Source organism: Abramis brama (genome assembly GCF_963993115.1).
Source record: "Abramis brama genome assembly, chromosome: 1".
Lineage (NCBI taxonomy): Eukaryota > Metazoa > Chordata > Actinopteri > Cypriniformes > Leuciscidae > Abramis > Abramis brama.
Genome location: NC_139963.1, coordinates 24383760 through 24407662, shown reverse-complemented (window position 1 = coordinate 24407662; position 23903 = coordinate 24383760). Strand labels below are relative to the sequence as shown.

Below are 23903 nucleotides of genomic sequence, written 5' to 3'. Positions count from 1 at the left end.
TCTATCGTGACAAACCAGTCCTCGGACTAATCTGTGGCACGATTGTCTCAATGTTAACATTTTGAACTTGAGCTGCATGACAACTCGAAGACCTAAAATGGGACGCAATCCCCCGTCCTACTTTGGAACTATGAAGTACCGGCTGTAAAACCCGGTTTCCCTGTTGGAGGGAGGTACATATTCTATGGCCCCTTTCTCTAACAGAGTGTTTACTTCCTGTTCCATAACCAGAACCTGCTCGGGGCCCACCATTGTGGGCAGGACCCCCATAAACCGCGGTGGGCGTTACTAGAATTGTATCTAATACCCTTTTTCCACGGTCTGCAGGACCCAACGAGAAACATTTGACAGTAGCTTCCACGCTGTCAAAGATTCTACTAGAGGTACCAGTCTCTCGAGACTGGTTTCTGGATTTTGTTGCTGTTGAGTAGGGAACGACCAAACAGACTGCTGGCAGGGAACGACCAAACAGACTGCTCTAGCACCCTCCTCAGAGGGGGCGGGCATCCCGAGGCCACTACGTTTCCGGGTGGACCTTGAGATATGTGCTCGCCGGAGACCGCTGCGCCCTGTAACACCGGAGGCGGCAGGGTTGGCAGAACGGTCCCCTGAGGGCACCGAAGAGAGACGGCACCGTATTTTTCTCCTGCTGTTGAGCAGTCGGTTCGTCGCCCTGTAACGGCGCACCGGCAGGGAACGACCAAACAGACTGCTCTAGCACCCTCCTCAGAGGGGGCGGGCATCCCGAGGCCACTACGTTTCCGGGTGGACCTTGAGATATGTGCTCGCCGGAGACCGCTGCGCCCTGTAACGCCGGAGGCGGCAGGGTTGGCAGAACGGTCCCCTGAGGGCACCGAAGAGAGACGGGCACCGTGAAAAGAGGTGTTAACCGCTCTGCTTCGGGGGGACTACCCTCATTTGTCCTGAGCCCTCAGACATCAGGACTTTTTCCCAGCAGCCTTCTTGGCGGTAATAACGGTCCGCAGATCCGTTTTACCCCTCGAAGACTGCTGGGTTTGAGAGCGCCCTCCGTGTCCCCGAGATTTTTGTGGGGGAGCACGGGAGGAAACGCTCTGTTTCTGAGTGGCACGGTGCTCAGCGCTCTTTTTAGAGGAGTGAGGCTGCTCCCGCTCAGCAGCCTCATAGAAAGAACGGCGGGGGAGAAGTTTCTGAAGTGCAGCTGCCTGTTTTGAAGCTTCTTGTGACTTCGCTACAGCACTATTAACTGCGTCTCCAAATAACCCTTGCGTGGATACTGGTGCATCTAAAAGAACATGTTTTTCTTTGTCCTTTATGTCACTTAAGTTGAGCCACAGATGCCTCTCAGTGGCCACCAGGGCTGCCATAGAGCGGCCGATGGATTTAGCCGTCTCCTTGGTGGCCCTGAGAGACAAATCCGTGGCTCTACGCAGTTCAGACACCGTATCAGCACTAATACCCCCGCCCTCCTCAAAATCACCCAATAACTCAGCCTGGTAAGCCTGCATTATGGACATTGTATGTAAACACGCTGCAGCTTGACCGGCGGCGGCATAAGCTTTATGAACCAGGGAAGAAGTAACTTTTACTGGCTTGGATGGAAGTGCAGGAGCCTTCAGAGAAGATGCCGTTGCTGGAGAGAGATAGCTCGCGAGCGTCTCTTCCACCTTCGGCATCTCCCCATAACCATGCTCTTTATAATTGTGAATGGATGAATAGTGTGATGTTTGTGCAGTATACACTCGATATGACACTGGTTTCGCCCACGATCTCGACACCTCGGTGTGGAGATCGGGGAAAAACGGCAGGCTCCTGCGCTGGGGCTGCGCACGAGATGGCAGGAAGCGTTCGTCGAGCTTACTTTTCGAACGAACGTCCTGCCTATCTTCTGGCCACTCAATAGACAGTCTGTCAACAGCTCTAGTAATGACATCGAGCAGTTCCTCAAACGCATGAGACTGAGGTGGCGAATCCTCAGACTCAGCTACAATACTCACAACATCCAACTCCTCAGAGCTGGATAGTTGCAGTACTGGTACCTCTATCGGGGGGAAAGAAACCGCAGCGCGTGCTTCCACACCCTGATAAGAGGCACTGGATCTATCAGACGGATGCTGAGATAAGGCAGAGCCCGTCTCAACATCCACTGATAAATCCATCTGTGAACCCCAGGTCTGAGATCGACGCCGTGCCTCGGCAGCGGCGGGACCCGAGCCCTGGGGAGCGTGGTCGGGATTGAACCGAGCCAAGCGGGATCGGAGCGTACGCAATGGAAGCGCACAGCAATGCACACAGTCACCACCCTCGAGTGCTGACTGGGCATGCTCCTCTCCCAAACAAACAACACAAAGAGTGTGTGTGTCACCTCCCGTTAAATAACGCGGGCAGGGATGGACACACACTCTAAACTGCTGCTCGCTCGCCATACTGAATATATATATATATGATATAGACAGACAACACCAAATATACAGACAGATTTCACACAGAGCGCAACTGAAGACTCAGAAAGCTTTCGTTTTCTGTTTCGGGCCGGCTTTTATAGTTTCCTGGTACGTGACGTCACCCGCCTCTGACGTTCCGCCACACCATTGGACTGATTTTACATGTGCTTCAAGACGTCATCACGCAAAGCGTTCCCATAGCGTCAAACTCGACGCAACGCGAGTTCCCTTGAAAGGGAACTATTCCCGTTGATCACTCCTCTTGTGCAGTAGAAAATACAGAGCAGACTCCCCAGACTAATGTTCAATCTTAAAAGATTGAGCTTGGTCTGATGATAGCCAGACTAAGAGAGATGCACAGTACAGCTAAAATGGCACATATTTTATGAATAGATTATTAAGCACTACTGTCAACATCCAATTATATCTCAGTTAAATGCCACTGTATAAATATTGAGGCACTGTTTAATTGAATCTAACGCTGTGGTAGTCACCATGCTTACATTACACTAAGCATGTGGACTTTTTTCTTAAGACCAAAAACACGAAACATGCAAAGACAGACATTGCATTGCAAGGGTATGTGCACTAAGGTTACTGTGGTGGTAAAAAAAAAAAAAAAAAACCTCAGTACTCAAGGGGGCGACAGAGTTACCTTTGTCATGTCATGCCTGTGACATTAAACCAGATGTGTTGTTCAGGCAAATAGTTATATCATGACAGTGAAAGCTGACAATGCCATAACAAACTGACTGACATTTATGGTCAAATGTATGTCAGGGCAGAAGGCAAATTAAAGGGCGGTCAAACCAGCATGTGAAATGTCCTTGGACACTGCAACGGTCGTGATGTGATGTCAACTCTGAAGCGTCTTTAAAAAAACAACAAACAAAAAAAACAACAACATACATTCAACATAAACAAATAATTATAAATCCAAAATGTAAAAATATACAATCTACTCCACTTTCTTGCAATGCTGCTTACCTGCATCTTTAAAGTTTGTGTTCTTTTAATTCAGCGAAGAGGTAGCGCCTTAATGATTTGTCTTGTATTTGTCACACATCTTCACATTATACAATTTCACAGGCCAGGGTTCACCAAGTTTGAGCTTTGGAATGAAACAAAACATGAAACTTCTTCACATAAGCTTGAGTTTCCGGTCTAAACTCTTTGAGTTTAGTCTTTAAACTAACAATGAACAACTTTTATAGCATTTATGAATTTGGTTTAATGTAAAATTATATATTAAATGCATTTATTTATTCCCTTTTGTTGAAAGTTAATGTTAGTTCAAAATGTGTAAACTTTCATGTTAACTTTTAATGTTAAAAAATGCATTTGTACATGTACATACATTAACCAAGAATAATAAATGCTGTAAAAGTATTGTTCATTTACATGAACTTGACACAGTTTATAATTATGTGTCTGTTTTTGCATTAAGGAAGTACTTTTGAGTCTTTTAACGTTATTGCTATTCAAAAACACAAGTCATGCTTTAAGATTTACCTCCAGTGTGGATTTTAATCAATACATAGAACAATCCATTTTTACAAAAAGCAAATTACCTACTGGATTAATTATGACTTGGAAAGCAGTGCATATTTGTTTATGTCTGAGGAGGTTTTGGACTTCAAATAGACTTCAAAGAGAGAGGGGCAAAGATGAGTTTCTTCATGGATGCATTGCTATACATCTGTCACCATCTGTGAAAGTAGACAGATGGTTATTGTACTACCAGAGCATTGCGGTGACCTCATCAGGGTGAGACAAAGGCATCTGCTGACATCATTAGTGTGTGACATAGGCATCTGTTTGGCGAAACCTTCAAGGCTGGCTGAAAACAGAGTTATATTGCTTTTCTTACTCCTCCCCCATGGTGTCCTCTTAATTTTTAATTCTTGAAATTTCAAAATCCTTAGTTACTCAGCGAGTGGTCAGTTCAAGGATTACCTCCGAGCCTGGTACAAAACATTAAGATTAGTATTTGTTTTTTAACAGCTGATGTCTGAAGAGCAGTGTATACTGATGGCTGAAATAACGGCAATATGTAAAACACAAAAACAATATACATTAAAATATACACAAAATTGCTCAGTTTTGCTAAATTCATTGTCAAAGCTGACAGTCCTATAGGATTTCAAACTGACATACTGTAGTGGGGAAATAAAGAGTTTAAATTCAGCCTTGATTTTTGCTATCAGATGTGGAGAACATGAATGGAGTGGTTAGTGATCTTCAGGCTTTCCTGAACAATGTAAAACATTGGAGCAACAGCACTAAAAGAATCATGTTCATTATACTTTTCCTTTGAAATGTTATCGCACCAAGAGTCATCCCTTAATACCAGACATGACTTTTCTTACTAGAGAATTTATCAAAGGACTGGAGTTTCTTCTTTTTCTCCTGCTCTCTGCATCCCTCTCTCCCTCTCTGATTCTCAGTGCGTTCCATGAATGATCCTAACAAGTGCAAATAGGTCAAATAGATGAGATCTAAACTGCCTGTTAGAGCCTGTCCTATAGTGCTATGGAGAATCCCATTACCCTGCGCATCAGCTGTGCTCTCGGCCGTGGAGAAAGAGAGAGAGAACAGATGTAGTTTAGGATGGTGTTTGTGTCGATGACATAGAATCAAACCTCTTCCATTAGACTGTCTTCCACCGCTGCCACACATAGCCTTGTCGGATCTTACTGTGTCACCCTTTCACCCTACATGACTCACAGATCCATCACTAAAATTCACAGGGCCCGGAACAACATGTTTATGGGTACAATGAACAGTGGTTCTCAACTGGCTTTGTTTCAGGAATCAGACGGAATAGGCCCAACAATGTGCAAAGTTAACACAACAGACTGAAATATGACAATTTCCTTTTTAGTTTTACCTAATTTTTTTTTACAGTTTTGATTGTTTTCAAGCTCTCTGCAGGAAATAATTCATAAAATACAATGTGGTCTGTTTTTCCGCATGGTAAGGGAACTCATTTTTAATTTACGTTATATTTTCTTTTTTTGTTTAGCTTTGTTCATGGTCTTCTAAAGATGCCACGCAACATGGGTTTTATTGGATGCACAGCCTTTGGCATTAAGAACAAAAGATATGGAAAGCGTTTTCTCCTCCCTTAAAAAGTTCATTTTAAAGGGAGGAGAGTTCAAACTTTTGAAGTACTGCTCAAAAGTTTGGGGTCTGTAATAAGTTCCTTATGCTTATGCATTTACTTGATTTCCCTATGCATTTACTTGATTAAAAATACGGTAAAAACAATAATATTGGGAAATGTTTGTACAATTTAAAAAAAACGTTTTCTATTTGAATATATTTTAAAATGCAATTTATTCCTGTGATGCAAAGCTGAAGTTTCAGCATCAATACTCTTCAGCGTCACATGATCCTTCAGAAATCATTATGATATGATGATTTAATTCTCAAGAAACATTTCTCTGTTGTTTTTGATGCTTGCTATTTTTGTGGAAACTGTCACACATTTTTTTTTTCAGGACTGATGAATAAAAAATGTAAAATAACAGCGTTTATTTAATTTAATCAGCGTTTGATCAATTTAATGCATACTCGCTGAATTTAATTAAATTATTAATAATAAAAATAAAATAAAACCTTTTGATCCATTGGATTCCTTGTTGATCCTGGAACAACATTCAAATCAACCAATCAGATTTGAGGGATAGGTTTAGAGCTAATGTCAAGTTAAGGCTTACAACAAGGGTCACAAAATTCTTATTCAGCTATCATTATGATTTTAAGGGTAAGTTATGGGTAGGATTAGGTTTAGAAGTAGGGATAGGTTTAGGAATATGTTTTTGTTCCAGGATCAACAAAAGATGTCTTGAAAAAAATCATGGCAGCCAAACAGACACACAGACAGACAGACAGACAGACACACACACACACACACACACACACGCACACACTCGCGCACACACTCGGGCACACACACACACACACACACACACACTCTCTCTCAACCAGCCCACCTCACTCTTCCCAGCCTGTCTACATGCCTCACCTCTCACAGACCAGATTGTGCTGATTTGCACCCAAATGCACGTTCTCTCTGTCAATATGGCATGATGCAAATTTTTAACAGCCAGTTCAGGCACCACCATCTCGCCGTAAATACTGAATTTTCCCTGGGTCTAGCGAGCATCACTGAACTGAACCCATCCAAATCATTTCAGACGGTCAGTTCAAGTGAGACGGACCATGTGAAAAGGGCCGCAGAGACAGAGGTGAGGAGGAGGAAGGAAGAGACTGATGTTTGTTGAGTAGCCAGGGCTGAGGTGGGTGTAAGGGTCTGCTTATTGGCTCTTGTGACCCCCTTGAAGCCGGCATAAATTATTCATTAAGAGTCAAACGGCTTGTTTCTTGTGAAATTACCTTTCTCTTCCCTTTGTGTTCTTTCTCTCCCTTGCACCTCTTGTCTTGGTGTGGAATAATTAGTTCTAAGGGCAGAGCCGTTTGCAGATTTTAATCATGTAACAGAAGGAGAAATCTCCCAGCGTGAGCGGATGAGGTCTGTTGCAAAGAGTGAGAGAAATAAATGTGTCGGCGAACACTCAGGAATCTGAGTGGGATCTTGGGCCTTTAATTAAAAATTTATGTCATATTAGAGATGGAGATTTCAATCCAACAGCCTGAGGAAACACAGGAGCACACGGCTCATATTGAGAGCCAGAGAGACGGAGAGTGAGAGCGAGAGAGAGAGGGGTAGTTTTCATTGCACCCTGTCTGCTTCCCATCCCCTCCCTTAATTATATGGAGTTATTTAGAAAATGAAAATCTCATCTCATACACATTGTTTTCTGCATAATATTCAAACTTAATTTGACTCTCAGGTTAACAGCACAGTGTCTTTCTGCAGGGACATAATACAGTGTGTGCTTGTCGGTGTGCAGTACCTTGAGTACTCAGAGGAGGTTATCATCTGAATCATGCCACCAAATTAAAAACATATTGTCAGACTTATTGATAGACACTTTACCTTGAAAATGAATCCGTTACCTTGATTCATTTTCTACCTTCCTCTTTGGATATTTGTAAAGATCATGAGTCTGGCTTGTCAATATATATTTTTTTCTTGGATTCATATGCAGTGGCTGGTGTTACTACTCTTTCTGGCTGACAATAGTCCTTAACTTCCTAAGCTCGGCACATTGTGGTGGAAATGCACTGGAATAGGGACCTGTATTTTTTTTTTAATGCACAGTAAATAGTTTTGTTAGAAAGAGGCCATCTAGGAAAACACAAATCACATTTTTTTCATAAATTGGCACAGTTTTAAATCGTAATAATATTTCACAATATTACTATTATTACTGTACTTTTGATGCAGCCTTGGTAAGCATAAGAGTCTTTGATGACACTTTAGTTCGATAGTCCACTTTAGACATATTAACTATAAGTAACTTTGCAATTACATGTCAACTAGAATTTCAAATAGAAGTCATTAGAATAGACTGCTTAATATCTGCTAACACTTTATTTTGAAGGCCCCCAACAGACATTCTACTGACTATAAGTTACTTTTCAAGTATGTCAGCTTCTACTTACACTAACCCTAACAATCTACTAATACTCTAACAAGAGTTAGTTGACATGTAGTTGCAAATTAATGAGAGACATGAGAGACATTGTTGACATGTACAGTAGTTGCAAAGTGGACTATCGAAATAAAGTGTAACTGAGGCCTAGTGCACACGGACACGGGTATTTTTATAACCAGAGTTTTTCCTCCTGCGTTTAAAAAAAAAATCCCGTCCACACATGCTCGGTTTAAAAGAAATCTCCGCCTACATGAAAACGTAAAAAACACGCTATCACGCGCTGTCAAGAGCATGCCACACCAGCAGGCGGCGATCATAAAGCCACGTTGGGCAATCAGAAGCCTGAATCAGAAGCAAAAACCCCGGTTTTACTGTCTACACGACAACACTGCAACCGGCGTTTCTGAAAATCCTCACCCTGGCAGGGGTTTTCAAAAATGTTCGGTTTCAGTGACCTGATACTGCGTTTCCGTGTGGACGAACGGCCGAACCGCGTAAAAAAAGTCACGGTTATAAAAATACCCGTGTCCGTGTGGACAAGGCCTGAGACTTCTTTCAAAAACATTTCAAAAATCTTACTGACCCTAATAATTACAATGGTATGTTCTTTTGTATTTGTATTTGTATTTGTATTTGTTTGTATGTGATAAGGAGGTTACTGATTTTTTCATGTATATAAACAAGCAAGTATAAAAAATAAAACGTAAAGGGATACTCCACTTAAAAATGAAAATTCTGTCATCATATACTCACCCTCATGTTGTTTCAATCCTTTATGAATTTCTTTCTTCTGCTGAACAGAAAGGAAGATATTTAGAAGAATATCAGTAACCAGACAGTTTCTGGTCTCATTGACTTCTATAGTATATTTTTTTCCTACTATGGAAGTCAATGAGACCAGAAACTGTCTGGTTACTGATATTCTTCTAAATATCTTCCTTTCTGTTCAGCAGAAGAAATAAATTTATACAGGTTTGAAACAACATGAGGGTGAGTATATGATGACAGAATTTTCATTTTAAAGTGGAGTATCCCTTTAAGTATTTTCATTCACAAGTTAATTTTTCGGGACAACCACTAGGGGTTTGAGCTTATGATAGACAATATAAAACGACAGTCACAACAAATTTAACTTCCATAATGTGATGCAATTTTTTAATTAAACGGGCTCTGGGGAAAATAGTGTTAGTGGTGGGGAAAATAGCCATACTTATTGGTCGATATTATCCTCCCTCAGCATTGGCTACATTAGTATAAAAGAAAGGTTTTAGAGAGAGAAAGTTATTACATTTTGATTTAAAGATTGTGAAAACATTCCTTTTTTTCTCTTTAGAATGGCATGCTCTGATTTACTATGGACTGTAGATTTTTACAGTAAAGTTTGATTCATGTTGCTGTTCAAGTCTGAAAAAGGTATAGAACAAAAATTGCAAAGCTACTCTTTTATAGGACATCGGAACAAATTGTCATATTCTTTGTTTCAGAAGGAAATTTGAGTTAGTGGACAGCGGCTCTTCCCTTCAGGAAGGTTTACATTAATTGCAGAGCCTGTTTCTTTAAACAACTAGGCAAAAACATGTACCTCTTTCTCCAGTGCTATCAGTCTGAAACTCTGTAATAGTGTATCTGTCTGTTCTATTGCCAGGGGAGATGTGATTCAAAGGGCCAGAGCTAGCTACACACTCTCATACACTCGTTATGGAATATTTCAGCCCTCTGAGGCCATAAGGTTGCTGTTTTAAAAGGTTACCCACAGCAGCCTGCAATCCTACCTCTGATAGGAGCTTAATTTAAATCCATATTGAAAAATTCACTTCAAAGACGGCAAGTTATTATATGCAAGCAAGGTGTTTTTTTGTTTTTTTTCTTGAACAAAGATTTTTCATAACAATATGAAAATAAGCACACATATTTAATTAACAACTGCTTCAGTATTTCACAATTAAAACTGAAAATGCATGCAGTATTGAGAAAATTAGACCCTAAAGCATTATTAGTATTAATATCGGGGAAAAAGAAAAAAAGCTTGCATATATTTTGCCTAGAATTTAATCATTTAAGTACGGTGTTAACCAGAATCCCAAAGTTAGGAATGCTATTTTTCTGCATGATTTCATTTTTTCATGGATGATTGGACTCTTTTCACTGACACCTTAGTCTGTGACAACATATACAGTATTCAATTAGATAGCTACAATAAACCCCACTACTCAGTTGTAAAACGGTTATTAAAGCTGTTATTCAAAGTTTTCAGACAAGAGCCCATGGAATACAGATCCTCGTGGCACTGAGAACAGTCACAGATTCTCCATCGGATAAATCAGCAGTCAGAATCAGTGATATTCCCAGATGCAGTCGCTTGAGCTCTACTGAGTAAAATGGTGCTGTCGTCTCTTTAATTGGCCTCAGTAGAGCACTGAAGCTGTCCCTTTAAGAGACTCAGGTAGAATGTTGTGCCAGTCTGTTTTTAATTGGCTGGGGTGAAACTGTGTACCTGTCTCTTTAAATGCCTGTTTATTGCCTCTGGAGCTGACAGGCCCACACCGGTCATCTCCCTACTCTTCTCTAAACTGCCTGCATTGTTCTCTTTCTCCCAGCTCCCACTCTGTCTTCTACACTTGTCTGTCTCATTCTGGCTTTGAATGTCATCTACCTGCTCTCCAGTTGCCTTCTTCATTATTGGAGATGCTGTTCCTCCAGCTCATCCCACCTTCTCTCCACTTTTTCTCTCCTTCTAGCTATGTTCGGAAAGCCACACTATACTGTTTTTGTACAGTATACAAATTTCCTGATGTGCAAACTGTGCAGTATGAAACTATAGAGTAAACCATTTGCAATACTCCTCACTATATTATTATATATCTTCCAGTCGATCCAATTTTACGTTTACAATTATTCATTTAACAGGCAACAAAGCGATTCATCTACTATAATCAGGGGACACTGATAGGAATGAAGGGTAGATGAGTGGGGAGAAGGGATCCGAAAATGACTTACTTTTATTTATTTTTTAGAAATGTAGGCCTATTCTTTTATTCAGCAATGATGCATTAAATTGACCAAAAGTGACAGAAGACTTTTACATTAACAAAATATTTATCTTTCAAAAATATATCATGGTTTCCACAAAAACATTAATAGCACAACTGTTTTCAACATTGATCATAATAAAAAAGCATCAAATAATCATATTAGAATGATTTCTGAAGGATCATGTGCCACTGAAGACTGGAGAAATGTTGCTAAAAGCTTTACCATCAAAAGAATAAATTACATTTCAAAATATATTAACATAGAAAACTATTTTATTTTAAATAGTTTTTGCTGTATTTTTAATGGAATTAATGATATGGTGAGCATAAGAGACTTTCAAAACATTAAAATATATTATCGACCCCAAGCTTTTCAATGCTAGTATGCATTCTGTAGAGTGCAGTACTATAGTACACTATTCTCTCTGTCATCCCATCCATTTTGCTGCTTTACCACCTTCATCTCCTCGTTCATGAAAATCATCTTCTCTTTCTGTCGCCTGGAGAAGCACCTAAGGCTTGTTGTCAATAACCAAATGAGTCACAATTACCACAATGACAAATCCCCCACCCCCATTGCATTCTCACTGACTCACATGACACACACCAGACGGCAAAAACACAACCCAGTTTCAGCCAAATGGCTCCATTTTGTTGGGTTTTTTGTGTGTGTGTGTGATTATTAGCATGTTAAAGGCCCTGTAAAATTGCTCAATGAGCGGTTTTCCTATTGAAACAGAAAGTTGGGGTGGGACAAATCACTTATTAATTTACAGTACTTTATGGCTAGATACTTTTCTCAACTTTTAGGTGTACACTAGAACAGGGGTTCCCAAACTTTTCCATGCCAAGGCCCCCCAAATACCACTAGGTTCTGGCCAAGGCCCCCTGTATTGAACCCATCGACAATACTACACATGTAGAAATAAATAAATAAAACATCTAGGTGAACATCAGATTATGTGATGGTGTTTGATACCAGCCAATCAGAAAGATGAGATGCACCGATTACAATTTTCAAGGCAGATTCCGATTTTTCATTGAGTTTGACCTGCCGATACAGATTTAAGCCGATTCTGATTTCATTTTTTCTAACCACTTTACAGCACACACAAATATTTATTTTCTATATATATATAATAAAACACCACTTTTACCCAAACTGGTTAATAAAAACAAGTTTAAATGGATACATTCTCTATAAATATTTTTGTCTTCATTTTCTTTTCTGACATAGCCTAACCCTTGTTAAAACACACTATACATGCAAATTATGTGCATTTTTTTGAGTGAAATCATATTTATTTTGTCCATCAAAAGTGTGCTTTCACTTTAACTGAGCGTGAGCAGCGCTACAAAAATAGACTCGGCGTCGAAACCCTCCGCTTCACTGCTGCTCATGCGACGCTCCTGCTTGACGCTCACGCGCTGCTCCAGCTCGCGGTGTGAATGCACTCACTGAACATGCACGCCGAAAAAAATTCGCGCTGCTCACGCGCCGCTCGCGATCTGAAACGGCCGTAATTCACAAGGTTTCCTACATGTGCGTTCTGTGTGCATGTGTGATGCTGATGTTGCGCGATGTTATTCATGCGGCGCCCGAGTGCATTTGAATCGGCATATGTCAGACTGAAAATCACGTGAAAATCGGCCAATTCTTGTCACTAGCCGATCAATCAGATATCAGATAGGCTATGCAACAAATTATTATAATGTTTTTTCATAACAATACTCATATTAGCAAATATTTATTTTTTAACTTTTTTTTTTCCAACTTGCTGCGGCCCCCACTTTGAAAACCCCTGCACTAGAACATAGATGGCAGATCACAGTTAAAGGGATAGTTCACCCAGATTTTTTTTTTTTTCATCATATTGTTCCAAACCTGCATGAGTTTCTTTCTTCTGTTGAACACAAAATAAGATATTTTAAAGAATGTTGGTAATCAAACAGTTGACGGTAGCCATTGACTACTGTTTGATTACCAACATTCTTTAAAATATCTTATTTTGTGTTCAACAGAAGAAAGAAACTCATGCAGGTTTGGAACAACTTGAGGGAAGAACTTGTTTGGAAAAACATCAGTAACTGATGACAATTTTTTCATTTTGGGCGAACTGTCCCTTTAACAGGCATATAGCCACAAATCTTAAATTATGACTTGTGAAGTCAAATCCGATCCTCTATTTAGATGCTATACACATAATATCCTGCACTGTCGGCCTCTGTGTTTGGATTTTCTTCTGTGTAATAAGATTTTGAGATGTTACCTGTCCTGATCTGGCTCTGCACTTCTCAACATCAGAGCAGATCTTTTCAAATCGCAAAGCACACATGGGCTCACCTCCAAAGAAGCTATCGCATTCACTTGCTACTTCTCTTTCCCTCTCGCCCATGCCTCTTTACGCAACCTTTAGCTCTGTGACTCAGTTGCTCAGCTCTTTATTTAGTTTTTTCTTTTTTCTTCTTCTGCTCAGCTATTTACCATCTGCTGCCTAAAGCAGTGCTCTTGTCCTTTTTTGTTTTATCACCCTGCTAATCATCCATTAGGTCTATTTAAACACACCAACCGGCCAGACGCTTACATTGCTAACGGCACAAAAGGAAAGAAAACACTCCATGGTGTAGTTACAGAATGTACCAGCGGGGGCTAACTGGACCATGCCAAACCCTGACCCCCTGAGATAAACACACACACACACACAGACACACACAGACACACACACACATTCATTCACTTGCTCTTAGTGGGTTTGATTCATGCATTATAATCATTCATCTTACGTGCTGCAATTTATACAGTATGCTATCACTTTCCTTTTTGCAATGTTGTTTGCAAAACAACATATTTTACTGAGAATAGGTAGCATTTGTGATGAAATTTTCAAAAGTTATTGCCAGTTGCACAGCCCACTAATAGCATTATAGGGCATCCAACTGTAAGAAAACACACTACGACCAACAACACAGCCATTCTGTGACCTGCAGCAATAAATTTGAGGTGAATGCCCCATTGCTATAACAGCCTTCTCATTCTGATTGCTGTCTCTAAGGCTTATTCACCATTAAAATTATTCAAACCATTTATGTTTTTGTCTCTGAATGTATGTGGCAAGTTCTATTTCTGTTGGTATTGGTAATTATTTCACAGTAATACTATAAGAAAAATAATGGACATGATGAGAGCCGGATGCGCATCCATGCTAAATGTGATAAAACACACAAAACGTTTAAAATCCCCCAAAAAATGCCAACATTTCCTCACCATCATGTCATTCCAATCTCGTATGCCTTTCTTTCTCCTGTAGAACACGCACAACAATTATTCCAGCTGTTTTAGTCCACATACACATATTGTAAAGGTAGAATAAAGCAACGCAAGTAACACTTTGTATGATAAACAGATGTGCACTAACCACACGGCTAAAGCTATTATGCTTGAACTCTTTACTATTCCTGGAATCAGGGCTCATTATATGTTAACATTTGTTTTGGTGTTTAAATGTTTTTGCTTTTTTTGTCCTTATGTGTAACAATGGAGGTTTTGAGTTCTTAGAAAAGGTTTGCAACTCAAAGCAAGTATCATCGCCATATACTCATTAAAGTCCAAATTTATTTGGGATCCCATAAACAAGTCACTGGTGCGTAAAGACCTCATACAAATTAAAACTCAATGAATAAATGGGATTTACTGCGTTTAGCCCACTGTGCTTTTACCACACATAGTTATATTAAAGAGAATCTCTCTCCCCTAATTGAGCCTCCACCGCAGAGCTATTTTTCATTCTTATTGTCTTGTCTTTCCCCTCCTCTGTTTATAACATCTAGACTTTTCTTTCTTTCTCAGCCCACCGTAATCCACATGAAAACTGAGAGTAGGATTAGAGAGCTGGTCAGTCTAGACAGCCGTTACACTTCCTGTACCGATGCCTCCAGCCGCGTTCCTCCCCTCCCATGAGTGTTTTTCATCTGGCAAAAAACACATTGTGTTATTCCACCCGCAGTGTTTAGCATGCTGCGCTGTCTTGCACCGCTCACTTTAAGTGGTAGAAGGAAGCGAATGAAGTCAATACCACATCAAGTCTGTAGGGCGATGAAGTGGTTGATTTAGTTACAGATCTTATTAATAAAAGGCGGAGGAACATCCCTGTCAAGAGGTGCAGAAAATTACAATGATATTGGATGAATCATGCCCTTAATTTCTCATGGAGGGCAAAGAAGTTATAAAATCCAATTCATCTTTCATTTTGTCACTTGGTTCGTAGTGTGGATTATAATATCCTGTCAATTCCCAACCGTCCCCTCCTTGTTATATATTTATGGTTGGAAATTTCGAATCCTTAGAATGAAGTTTCCTTTACCAAAAATGAACAAGGATATCTCCGTTTTAGGACCCTGATGTGCTTTTAATGTCTCTTCACAAAACAGTTGCACCACTTTTACAGTATGTGTAGTACGAAAGTCAAGATGCATTAAAAACAGACACACACAATAAAACTTGTCTGGAGTTTAATTACATCAATAATGAATGACACGTTCGTTGACAGTGAGCTGCATTACACAAAGAAATCTTTAACGTTAATTTTGGTCATGGTTTGTCTTGAAAAACGGAGACAATTTGATGGTCATTGTAGAGAAGTCACACTGCAGGGCTGTGAATGACATCTTCTGACACTGCTAGAATTTTGTCGGAGGTAAACTTTGATCACAATGGTCATTAATCGGCTGTCGGTGAACATGTTAAACTAAGGATCAAAGACTTCCGATTTTAGCCAAGGATCAGAGGTATCTTTTTAGGATTTGCTAAATTTGTCTCAGACGGCAAAATCATGGGCAAAATCGTACAGTGTGCACCTTAAGTCATTCTATTAAGTAATATATTTATTAAGTAATTAATTGTTCATATTTTACTTTAACAAAGATTTTGTGACTTTTCTAAAATCTTAACCTTTCTGTCTTGTTCAGTTTTCTCACTTGCTCTTGATGAGGTCAAGGCTTGTAAGCTTGGTGGAGAAAACTGGCCACAGATCAATGTGCGAAGTCAACTTTTTCCCAACATATTGGCAGTGAAGGAGAGAGATAATGAGAGAGAGAGAGAGAGAGAGAGAGAGAGAGAGAGAGAGATGAAGACTGAAATTGAGATCAGGTTATAGGAACAGGGGGTAATGGTGCGGTTGGTCCTCCTCACCCCTCCTCCCTTAAACCCGCTTCACATTTATCCTATCTTCTGTGAGAAAAAAGAAGAAAATGAGAGTGAAGTCTGAATAGATTAAAATCAATATGTCTACCTGCTTTTTATTTTTGTTCATTATTAATGTGGGGCTGAGATGCTTCTCCAGGGAGATTAGGGAGAAATGGGATTTACTTGGAGGGCCTCCTGTGTGCCATTTCTAAAGCTGGTGTGAGCAGCACAAATGAAATAAGCACTGAAAAAAAAGGATGCAAAGAGATGAAGAATTGTGACATTCCAAGATCTCAACTTTTCTTAAAAAAATGACATGATTGATTGACTAATTAATCATACAGGACATTCCAGAATTCCATTCTGCCTTGTGGAAGAAAGTGACATCACTCAAATCAGAATAGTGTATCCAGACTGGAATGTTTACTCCTCAGAGAATGATGGGATGAAGAACAAAGCTTTTATTTGGTGAAAACAATATTGCATCATACAGCACAGGGACACAGCAAAGTGTGTGTGTGTGTGTGTGTGTGTGTGTGTGTGTGTGTGTGTGTAGCACTTATAGACAGTAGCATTTGTCATTTGTTTTTAACCCAATATAGAATTAGAAAATAAAAAGAAATGAGTGTTTTAAGCAAGTCATACAAACTAATCCGAGATGAATATGGGGCCGTAAAACAGACTGTAATATAAATCATTGTCACACTGCAGTCAATTATGGAAATGCAATCCACAATCATTGCAAAAAATCCCTTCTGCAGAGTGACAACATGGGATATTGTGCAGTACAGTTAGCTGGACATCATCACAAAATAAACCCTGACAGTGTGATTAGGACATGCGGAAATAAAATAAAGATGCAGGAAATCAGTTACCTGGGACAGCAGTGATTTATACAGTTTAGTGGTCATTATACAAAAATATTTGTACAATATATAATATGTCTGATAAGGTTTAGGCAAAACTTTCAGCACACATCGCAGTCATCAATATGTCGAATACAAAGGCTCGTCAAGACAGGTGTTTCCATGCAGAATAATGCAATTTAATATTTATACTTCCAATTAGCCAGCATGACATTGATACAAGACCTGCTCTGCATAGCTGCTGAGCAGATTAGTAGATCTGCAACGGAGCTAATGTAGAATTATTCAGTCTGTAGAGGCGTTACACGCTCGTCAAGGCCAGTTATTAATCCACACGTTCTTTTATAGAGACCTCTTTTATGGAGCACAATGAAGTCCACGCAAGATCCAAGCAAAGTGACTGAGAGCCGCCTGAAGAAAAACTACAGAAGACTGAATTAGCCAGAGCGTGTTGCGCTAATCCGTACTGTATAAAATGGAGTCTGTCTTATCAAGATTGGAGATAGGCTCTTAGAGTAAAGTAAAATGAGTATCAGGCATGAGTAAGCCTGATCTAGCTGGAATAAGCCTGCATAAGACGAGATGAGATGGGCGTAAAACATCAGAGTGGGCTGAAGTATCAGGGTTGAGACAGGGCAGCATGCATTATGGAAGAGAGAGATCCTTAAGCTCAGTGGATCAGGCCTGCCCTGACAGTGAGAACAGACTCATATACACACACACACACACACACACACACACATACCTCAGACACTTAGACACTGTCTGAATATATGCTTAAATAGTCTGGCAGCGGGATCTCACTCACACACACAAAGATAGGCAGAATCCTCAAACTGACTATGACTGCATACATTTACGGTGAGGGTGGACTGGCATATATTCTGGTTGGAATATACTAAGAAATAAGGTCTCTAAAGGCACTACCTTATTCTGTTCTTTATTTCTTTCCTTCCTTGTTTTTCCTTTTTACACTCGGCATACAAAACCATCATCATATACCTACTGATAAGAAAATTCACGTATCTCTTTAATATCTCAGTTGTAAACAACTGAGAGCATAATGGTAATATGATTTTTCTCCTTTCCTTCATATTCCTTCGTGACATGTTGGAGCCAAACTACACTTTACACAATCTATGTAACATATTCAAAAACATAAATGCTATCTAACTAGTGTTTATTTCACTAAAAAAAAAAAAGCCTGTAAAACAAGTGATGACTGTTAAATCAATCAAACATTTTTTATCAAGCAGTACACTTAAATACATTGTTCAAACAAATTTGATTTGCTAAAATTAATCAAACTTGGCAACGCTACAAAAAACAGTTTATCTTAACAACAAAAGGCACAACTAAAACTGTGTCTATCTTTGAACCTACCTCAGGTTCAGAGACACTTGGCACTCCAGAGACAAGTCTCAGTTATATTTTTATGCCCTGGAACAGATGGAGGTGAAGACAAGAGGTCACATGACTATTGGTAGTGTAAGATGGCATCAGTTGACTTGGACACCAGTGGAAGTGGGAATTAATTTTCTTGGTTGCGGTCCATGTCGCCCCAACTCGCAAGGTCTCTGCAACCCATAAACGTGAAAGTGATTTTTGTCTCTGGTGAAGTCAGAGAGCTTCTGTACAGCATGAGACTGTTTCCTAGAAATGAATGTGTCTTTTGGGGGAGTTTTCGCTTTGAACCTGACCATGCGGACACAATGCAGCTCAGGCCCATGGCTCAGAGACACAGACCAAACAGAATTTAGAGCTCATCAGATAATAAACAATACATCAAAGCTGACACTCTGCAACACACACACACACACACACACACACACACACACACACACAAACTTGTGAAGTGTCACATCCAACTGTTTGATCCAAGGTATGAGAGCTCTTGTAGGATTATCTGTGTATGAAGTGTTGCAAATAGATCATTACCATCTCGTAATTACCAGTTACGCCCACTCTGGGGCTCTTCACCCATCCATGAGCCCACATAAAGAGGCATCTCTTCCACCTCCACAACTATATACAGTATATAGAGTACACACACACACACACACACACACTGTTTTATCTAACAACATCCTTCTCTACTTCCATCCAACCCGAGACCTCTTCCTCTCTCTGCTGTTTTTTTTTTTTTTAATCTGTTCATGGCTTTGCTCAATAAAAAAGATGTTAAAATATATTAAAATTAATTTTAAAATGAATGTCAATTTGAATAAAAATTTTGGTTTGCCCTCTTCCTCTCTCTCAGTCAAATTAGGGAGTCCTAGAGATCTCCTGCAAAAACAGATTATCTAACCTAGTGGTTCTCAATCGGGGCGTTCAGAGAACAATTGGGGGGCGTTGGAAGCAAGATTTTTGAAAGGGGGGCGTTCAGGTGTTCATGGGGGGGGCGCGTTCACGAGTTTACACCAAAGATCCAGGAAAGATAAAACATGTAATTACTTGCAAAATAATTGCCTACAACATTCTAAAATCTGCCAGTTTAATGCGACATGTAGCCTTTTGCAACGACTCTATTATTTTAGAACGAACAGCAGAAGAGCTAAGGGGCGTTGTAGGCACGACGCGGAGCAGAGTTTTAGCTGTTCTAAAACGGTTACTCCATAAAAATACAAATATTAATTTTAATATTAATTTTATTCATAAAATAAACACCATCAACAAAAAAATATAACGTTAAAACACATGTATTCCTCCGCCAAGCAATGTAGTTCCAAAGAGTTTGCTAAGCAACACATGCAGAAACAAAGAATCACAAATGGCATTTGTGCAGTAATACTAATGTAATGCGGTCACAGTATGTTTGTTGAGTAATTTACATTCAGAATCGATAAATTCAACCAATCAGAATCAAGGACTGGAACTATCCATTTTATGGCATATTTTAACAAGATTTTCAAATGGATAAAGAAAAAAAAAAAAACTGCCAAAATGTTTTTTACATTTAACATGAATAATCAAACATTTAATATAAAACAAGAATTGCACAACAATTTTAAATGTCTACTCAAAGTGCCGATTCGAACCAGTCAGGAGCCGTTCATATATTGCGTTTTGAGTATTGAGATCTTCGTATTGAGATCTTCAGATGTCCACTTGAGTGGACAGTATGCGGTTATGGTTTAAACTGAAGATATACTGTATTAAATATAAGACAATAATCAAACAGATAAAATATGTGAATTTAACAAACTAATCAATACAATTATATCAAATCATGTGAAAACTATAAAATATATACAAAAAATATAAATGAGAAATATTGCAAAGGCTTCATGCAAGTTGCACATCGCGTATCTTTGATATCAGAACATGAGGACGTGATTCCATCAGACTTTTCTACAGTCTGTCAAGGTACAACTGTGGAAACCACTCAGATGCTCCCTCCAGTGCACCAGAGTATGGAGATTTACCCTTATTAGCTGATAATTCTGATTATGTTCAAGATGGACATGCACATTTCTAGCATAGCTCTCCTCTGAGAAAACCTAGCGATACGTTTTTTTCAATCTCATCTGAAATGAGCAGTGTTGGGGGTAACGCATTACAAGTAACATGCATAACGCATTCAGATTACTTTTTTGATGTTACAAGTAAAGTAATGTGTTACAAGTAACATGCATTACGTAATCAGATTTGGTTTTTATGTTACGAGTAATGTATTGTAACATGCATTACGTAATAAGATTACTTTTTGATGTAATGAGTAAAGAAACGCATTACAAGTAACATGCATTACGTAATCAGATTACTTTTTGATGTTATGAGAAAAAAAACGCATTACAAGTAACATGCATTACGTAATAAGATTACTTTTTGATGTTATGAGTAAAGAAACGCATTACAAGTAACATGCATTACGTAATAAGATTACTTTTTGATGTTATGAGTAAAGAAACGCATTACAAGTAACATGCATTATGTAATCAGATTACTTTTTGATGTAATGAGTAAAGAAACGCATTACAAGTAACATGCATTACGTAATAAGATTACTTTTGATGTTATGAGAAAAAAAACGCATTACAAGTAACATGCATTACGTAATAAGATTACTTTTTGATGTTATGAGTAAAGAAACGCATTACAAGTAACATGCATTATGTAATCAGATTACTTTTTGATGTTATGAGTAAAAAAACGCATTACAATAATGTGCATTACAAAATCTGATTACTTTTTGATCTAACAAGTAAAGTAATGCGGTAACACTTTACAATAAGGTTCCTTTATTAAACATTAGTAAATGTATTAACTAACATGAACTAACAATGAGCAATACATTTACTACTGTTTTTGTTAATCTTTGTTAATGTTAGTTAATCAAAATAAAGCTGTTCATTGTTTGTTCATGTTAGTTCACAGTGCATTACCTAATGTTAACAAGATTTTAATAAAGTATTAGTAAATGTTGAAATTAACATTAACAAAGATGAACAAATGCTGTATAAGTGCAGTTCATTATTAGTTAATGTTAACTAATGTAGTTAACTAATGAACCTTATTGTAAAGTGTTACCAGTAATGCATTACAAGTGTCATACATTATGTAATCACATGACTTTTTTCAATGTCAATGACAATTACATTCTAATAATACAAATTTATTTATTTACAGTAAAAAAAAAGTCACTGCAGATTAAGTTTTTAAGTTTTAAGTTTCAAAAACAATATTCACATTATAATTATGAATTGTAGCTGAAATATAGCAATTGATGCATGACGTCCACTACAGTGGACATGTGATTAGTTTTCTCTCAATCTAAAATCAAAACTTGGAAAATTTTACTGTGATATGACTCATTAGATATTGCTTGATGCTGCAATATTTTGAGTATATTTAAGAGTCTCCTAGGATAGAAGGAATGGGTGGATATTCCGGAGCAACTTGGCATATCTGACTGACCCTTGGCCATCTTGGTCTGGAGGGGGGAAAAATCGAAAAACAAAGGCTTGCCACTTGGTTGCAATTTATAGGATGATGCACCAGGGTCCAATGAAGAGGTTGATGTGCAACTTTGCCATAAAAACCCGTGCAAATTCAAGAAAATGCTTTTTAAATAGCTGTCCACTGTAGTGACCACCACTATGCGTGAAAGGGCTAATGTGGCCTGGACATTTGTGTGAGGTGTCAATGACGCTTTGCCGTGGGTGAATGTTGATTCAAGTGCTAATGATGTTTCCCTTTTAGCAGTTCTTTGTTTTCTCCTTTCAATTCAGTCATTCAAATCATGCTATATTGCAAGGCAAGCACTGCATTAAAATTCCTGCACTGATATTTCTCAAACATTCTATTATTATTCATCTTCTCAACAGTTTCAAAACAAATCAACATACATTCAATAATTTGACCCCATTCAAACTTTGTTTTGCAGATTTCAGCCTTAGGTGCGCACCATTTTGGCTTTTTCTAGAAAAAAAGAAAGAAAATTTTTTTTTTTTGCAAAAACAAAGTCTAAACCCTAAGCATAAGTAAACTTCAATACTATTCTTTTGCTTCCGTGCAAATGCCGCTATTTCCTTTGGGAAATGCAAATCTAGTTTCTATTCAAAATCCTGTCTGTGTAACCTCCTCTCTCTTTAAATGTCATCATCTCTTTTATACTTCCACTAACTGGCTCACTCTTGCTCCTGTTTTCTTTCCTCCAGCTGGCTCTAGGACAGGAAGATACCCACTCGTCATCTTCTTCCTTCCCCTCATCTACGTCAAAGTCCTCCTCCCCAGCAGACTCCTCCAAAACTCTTGGGGTTCTGGGATCTCAGGGTTCGATTTCACCCCTGAGCCGCTGGGTGATGCACAGCCGTGGCCGAGCCGCCAACACTTCCACAATGGAGCTGCCCTATCGTTCTCCGGTGCCCTTTTCCAAACAGGAATTTTGGGAAATGCTGGGTAGCGACCTCCTCAAAACGGACACGGACGAGTCGGGGAATTCCCGTGTGAAGCGCCGCCCCCCGATCGTCAAAACAGGCAAATTTAAGAAGATGTTCGGCTGGGGCGACTTCTACTCTAACATCAAGACAGTGCGCCTCAACCTGCTCATCACGGGTAAGATCGTGGATCATGGGAACGGCACCTTCAGCGTCTACTTCCGTCACAATTCCACCGGCCAGGGGAACATCTCAGTCAGCCTGGTACCTCCGGTGAAGGCCGTGGAGTTCGACTTGGAGCGGCAGAGCGTGGTCTACCCTAAAGACTCAAAGATCTTCAACTGCCGCATAGACTATGAGAAGGTGGACCGGAGCAAACGCACCTCGCTCTGCAACTACGACCCCTCCAAGACCTGCTTCCAGGAGCAGACACAAAGTCATGTGTCCTGGATCTGCTCCAAACCCTTTAAGGTCATTTGTATCTACATTTCATTCTACAGCACAGACTACCGACTGGTGCAGAAGGTCTGTCCAGACTATAACTACCACAATGAGATGCCCTACCTACCTTCAGGGTAGAGCTGTGGAGAGCAGTTGACTAGAGGGACGAGGAAGGCTGGATGGGGGAAGGTGTTAGCATATGAGGGATCGGTTCTATTACGGATACGAAGATGAATGCGAAATGCTAATTTGAGACAGGGGTTTTAAAGGACACAGAGGTTTTCAGCTAAAGACTCTTCCGAAACTTATCATTGAGCTGTTATGGACACCCTCTCATGACCTGAACATCACAGGTAGTTCAAAAGGTGAATGTACAGTATTTAATGTGCTGCAGTTGATGTCTTGAAGAACCTCTAAAGCAACCTGGCAAATATGACTTGCAAAAAACACATATATGCAAAACCAGATGCTCAGTGTGGGAGGGTCCGCTGCATCAGTCCGAGTCCCTGATTG

At 39.5% G+C, this 23903-nt stretch overlaps 1 protein-coding gene across 1 annotated transcript in view; it reads left to right on the top strand.

Moving 5' to 3' along the window:
- LOC311090707 (neurexophilin-1) overlaps nucleotides 1–23657 on the top strand; it is a 33362-nt gene extending 9705 nt beyond the window's left edge. The window contains exon 2 of the mRNA XM_084126170.1: nucleotides 22731–23657. Coding sequence (XP_083982296.1) covers nucleotides 22731–23528 — 798 coding nt within the window. The 3' untranslated portion in view covers nucleotides 23529–23657. The remainder of the gene's footprint in view (nucleotides 1–22730) is intronic.
- Nucleotides 23658–23903: the final 246 nt, after the last annotated feature.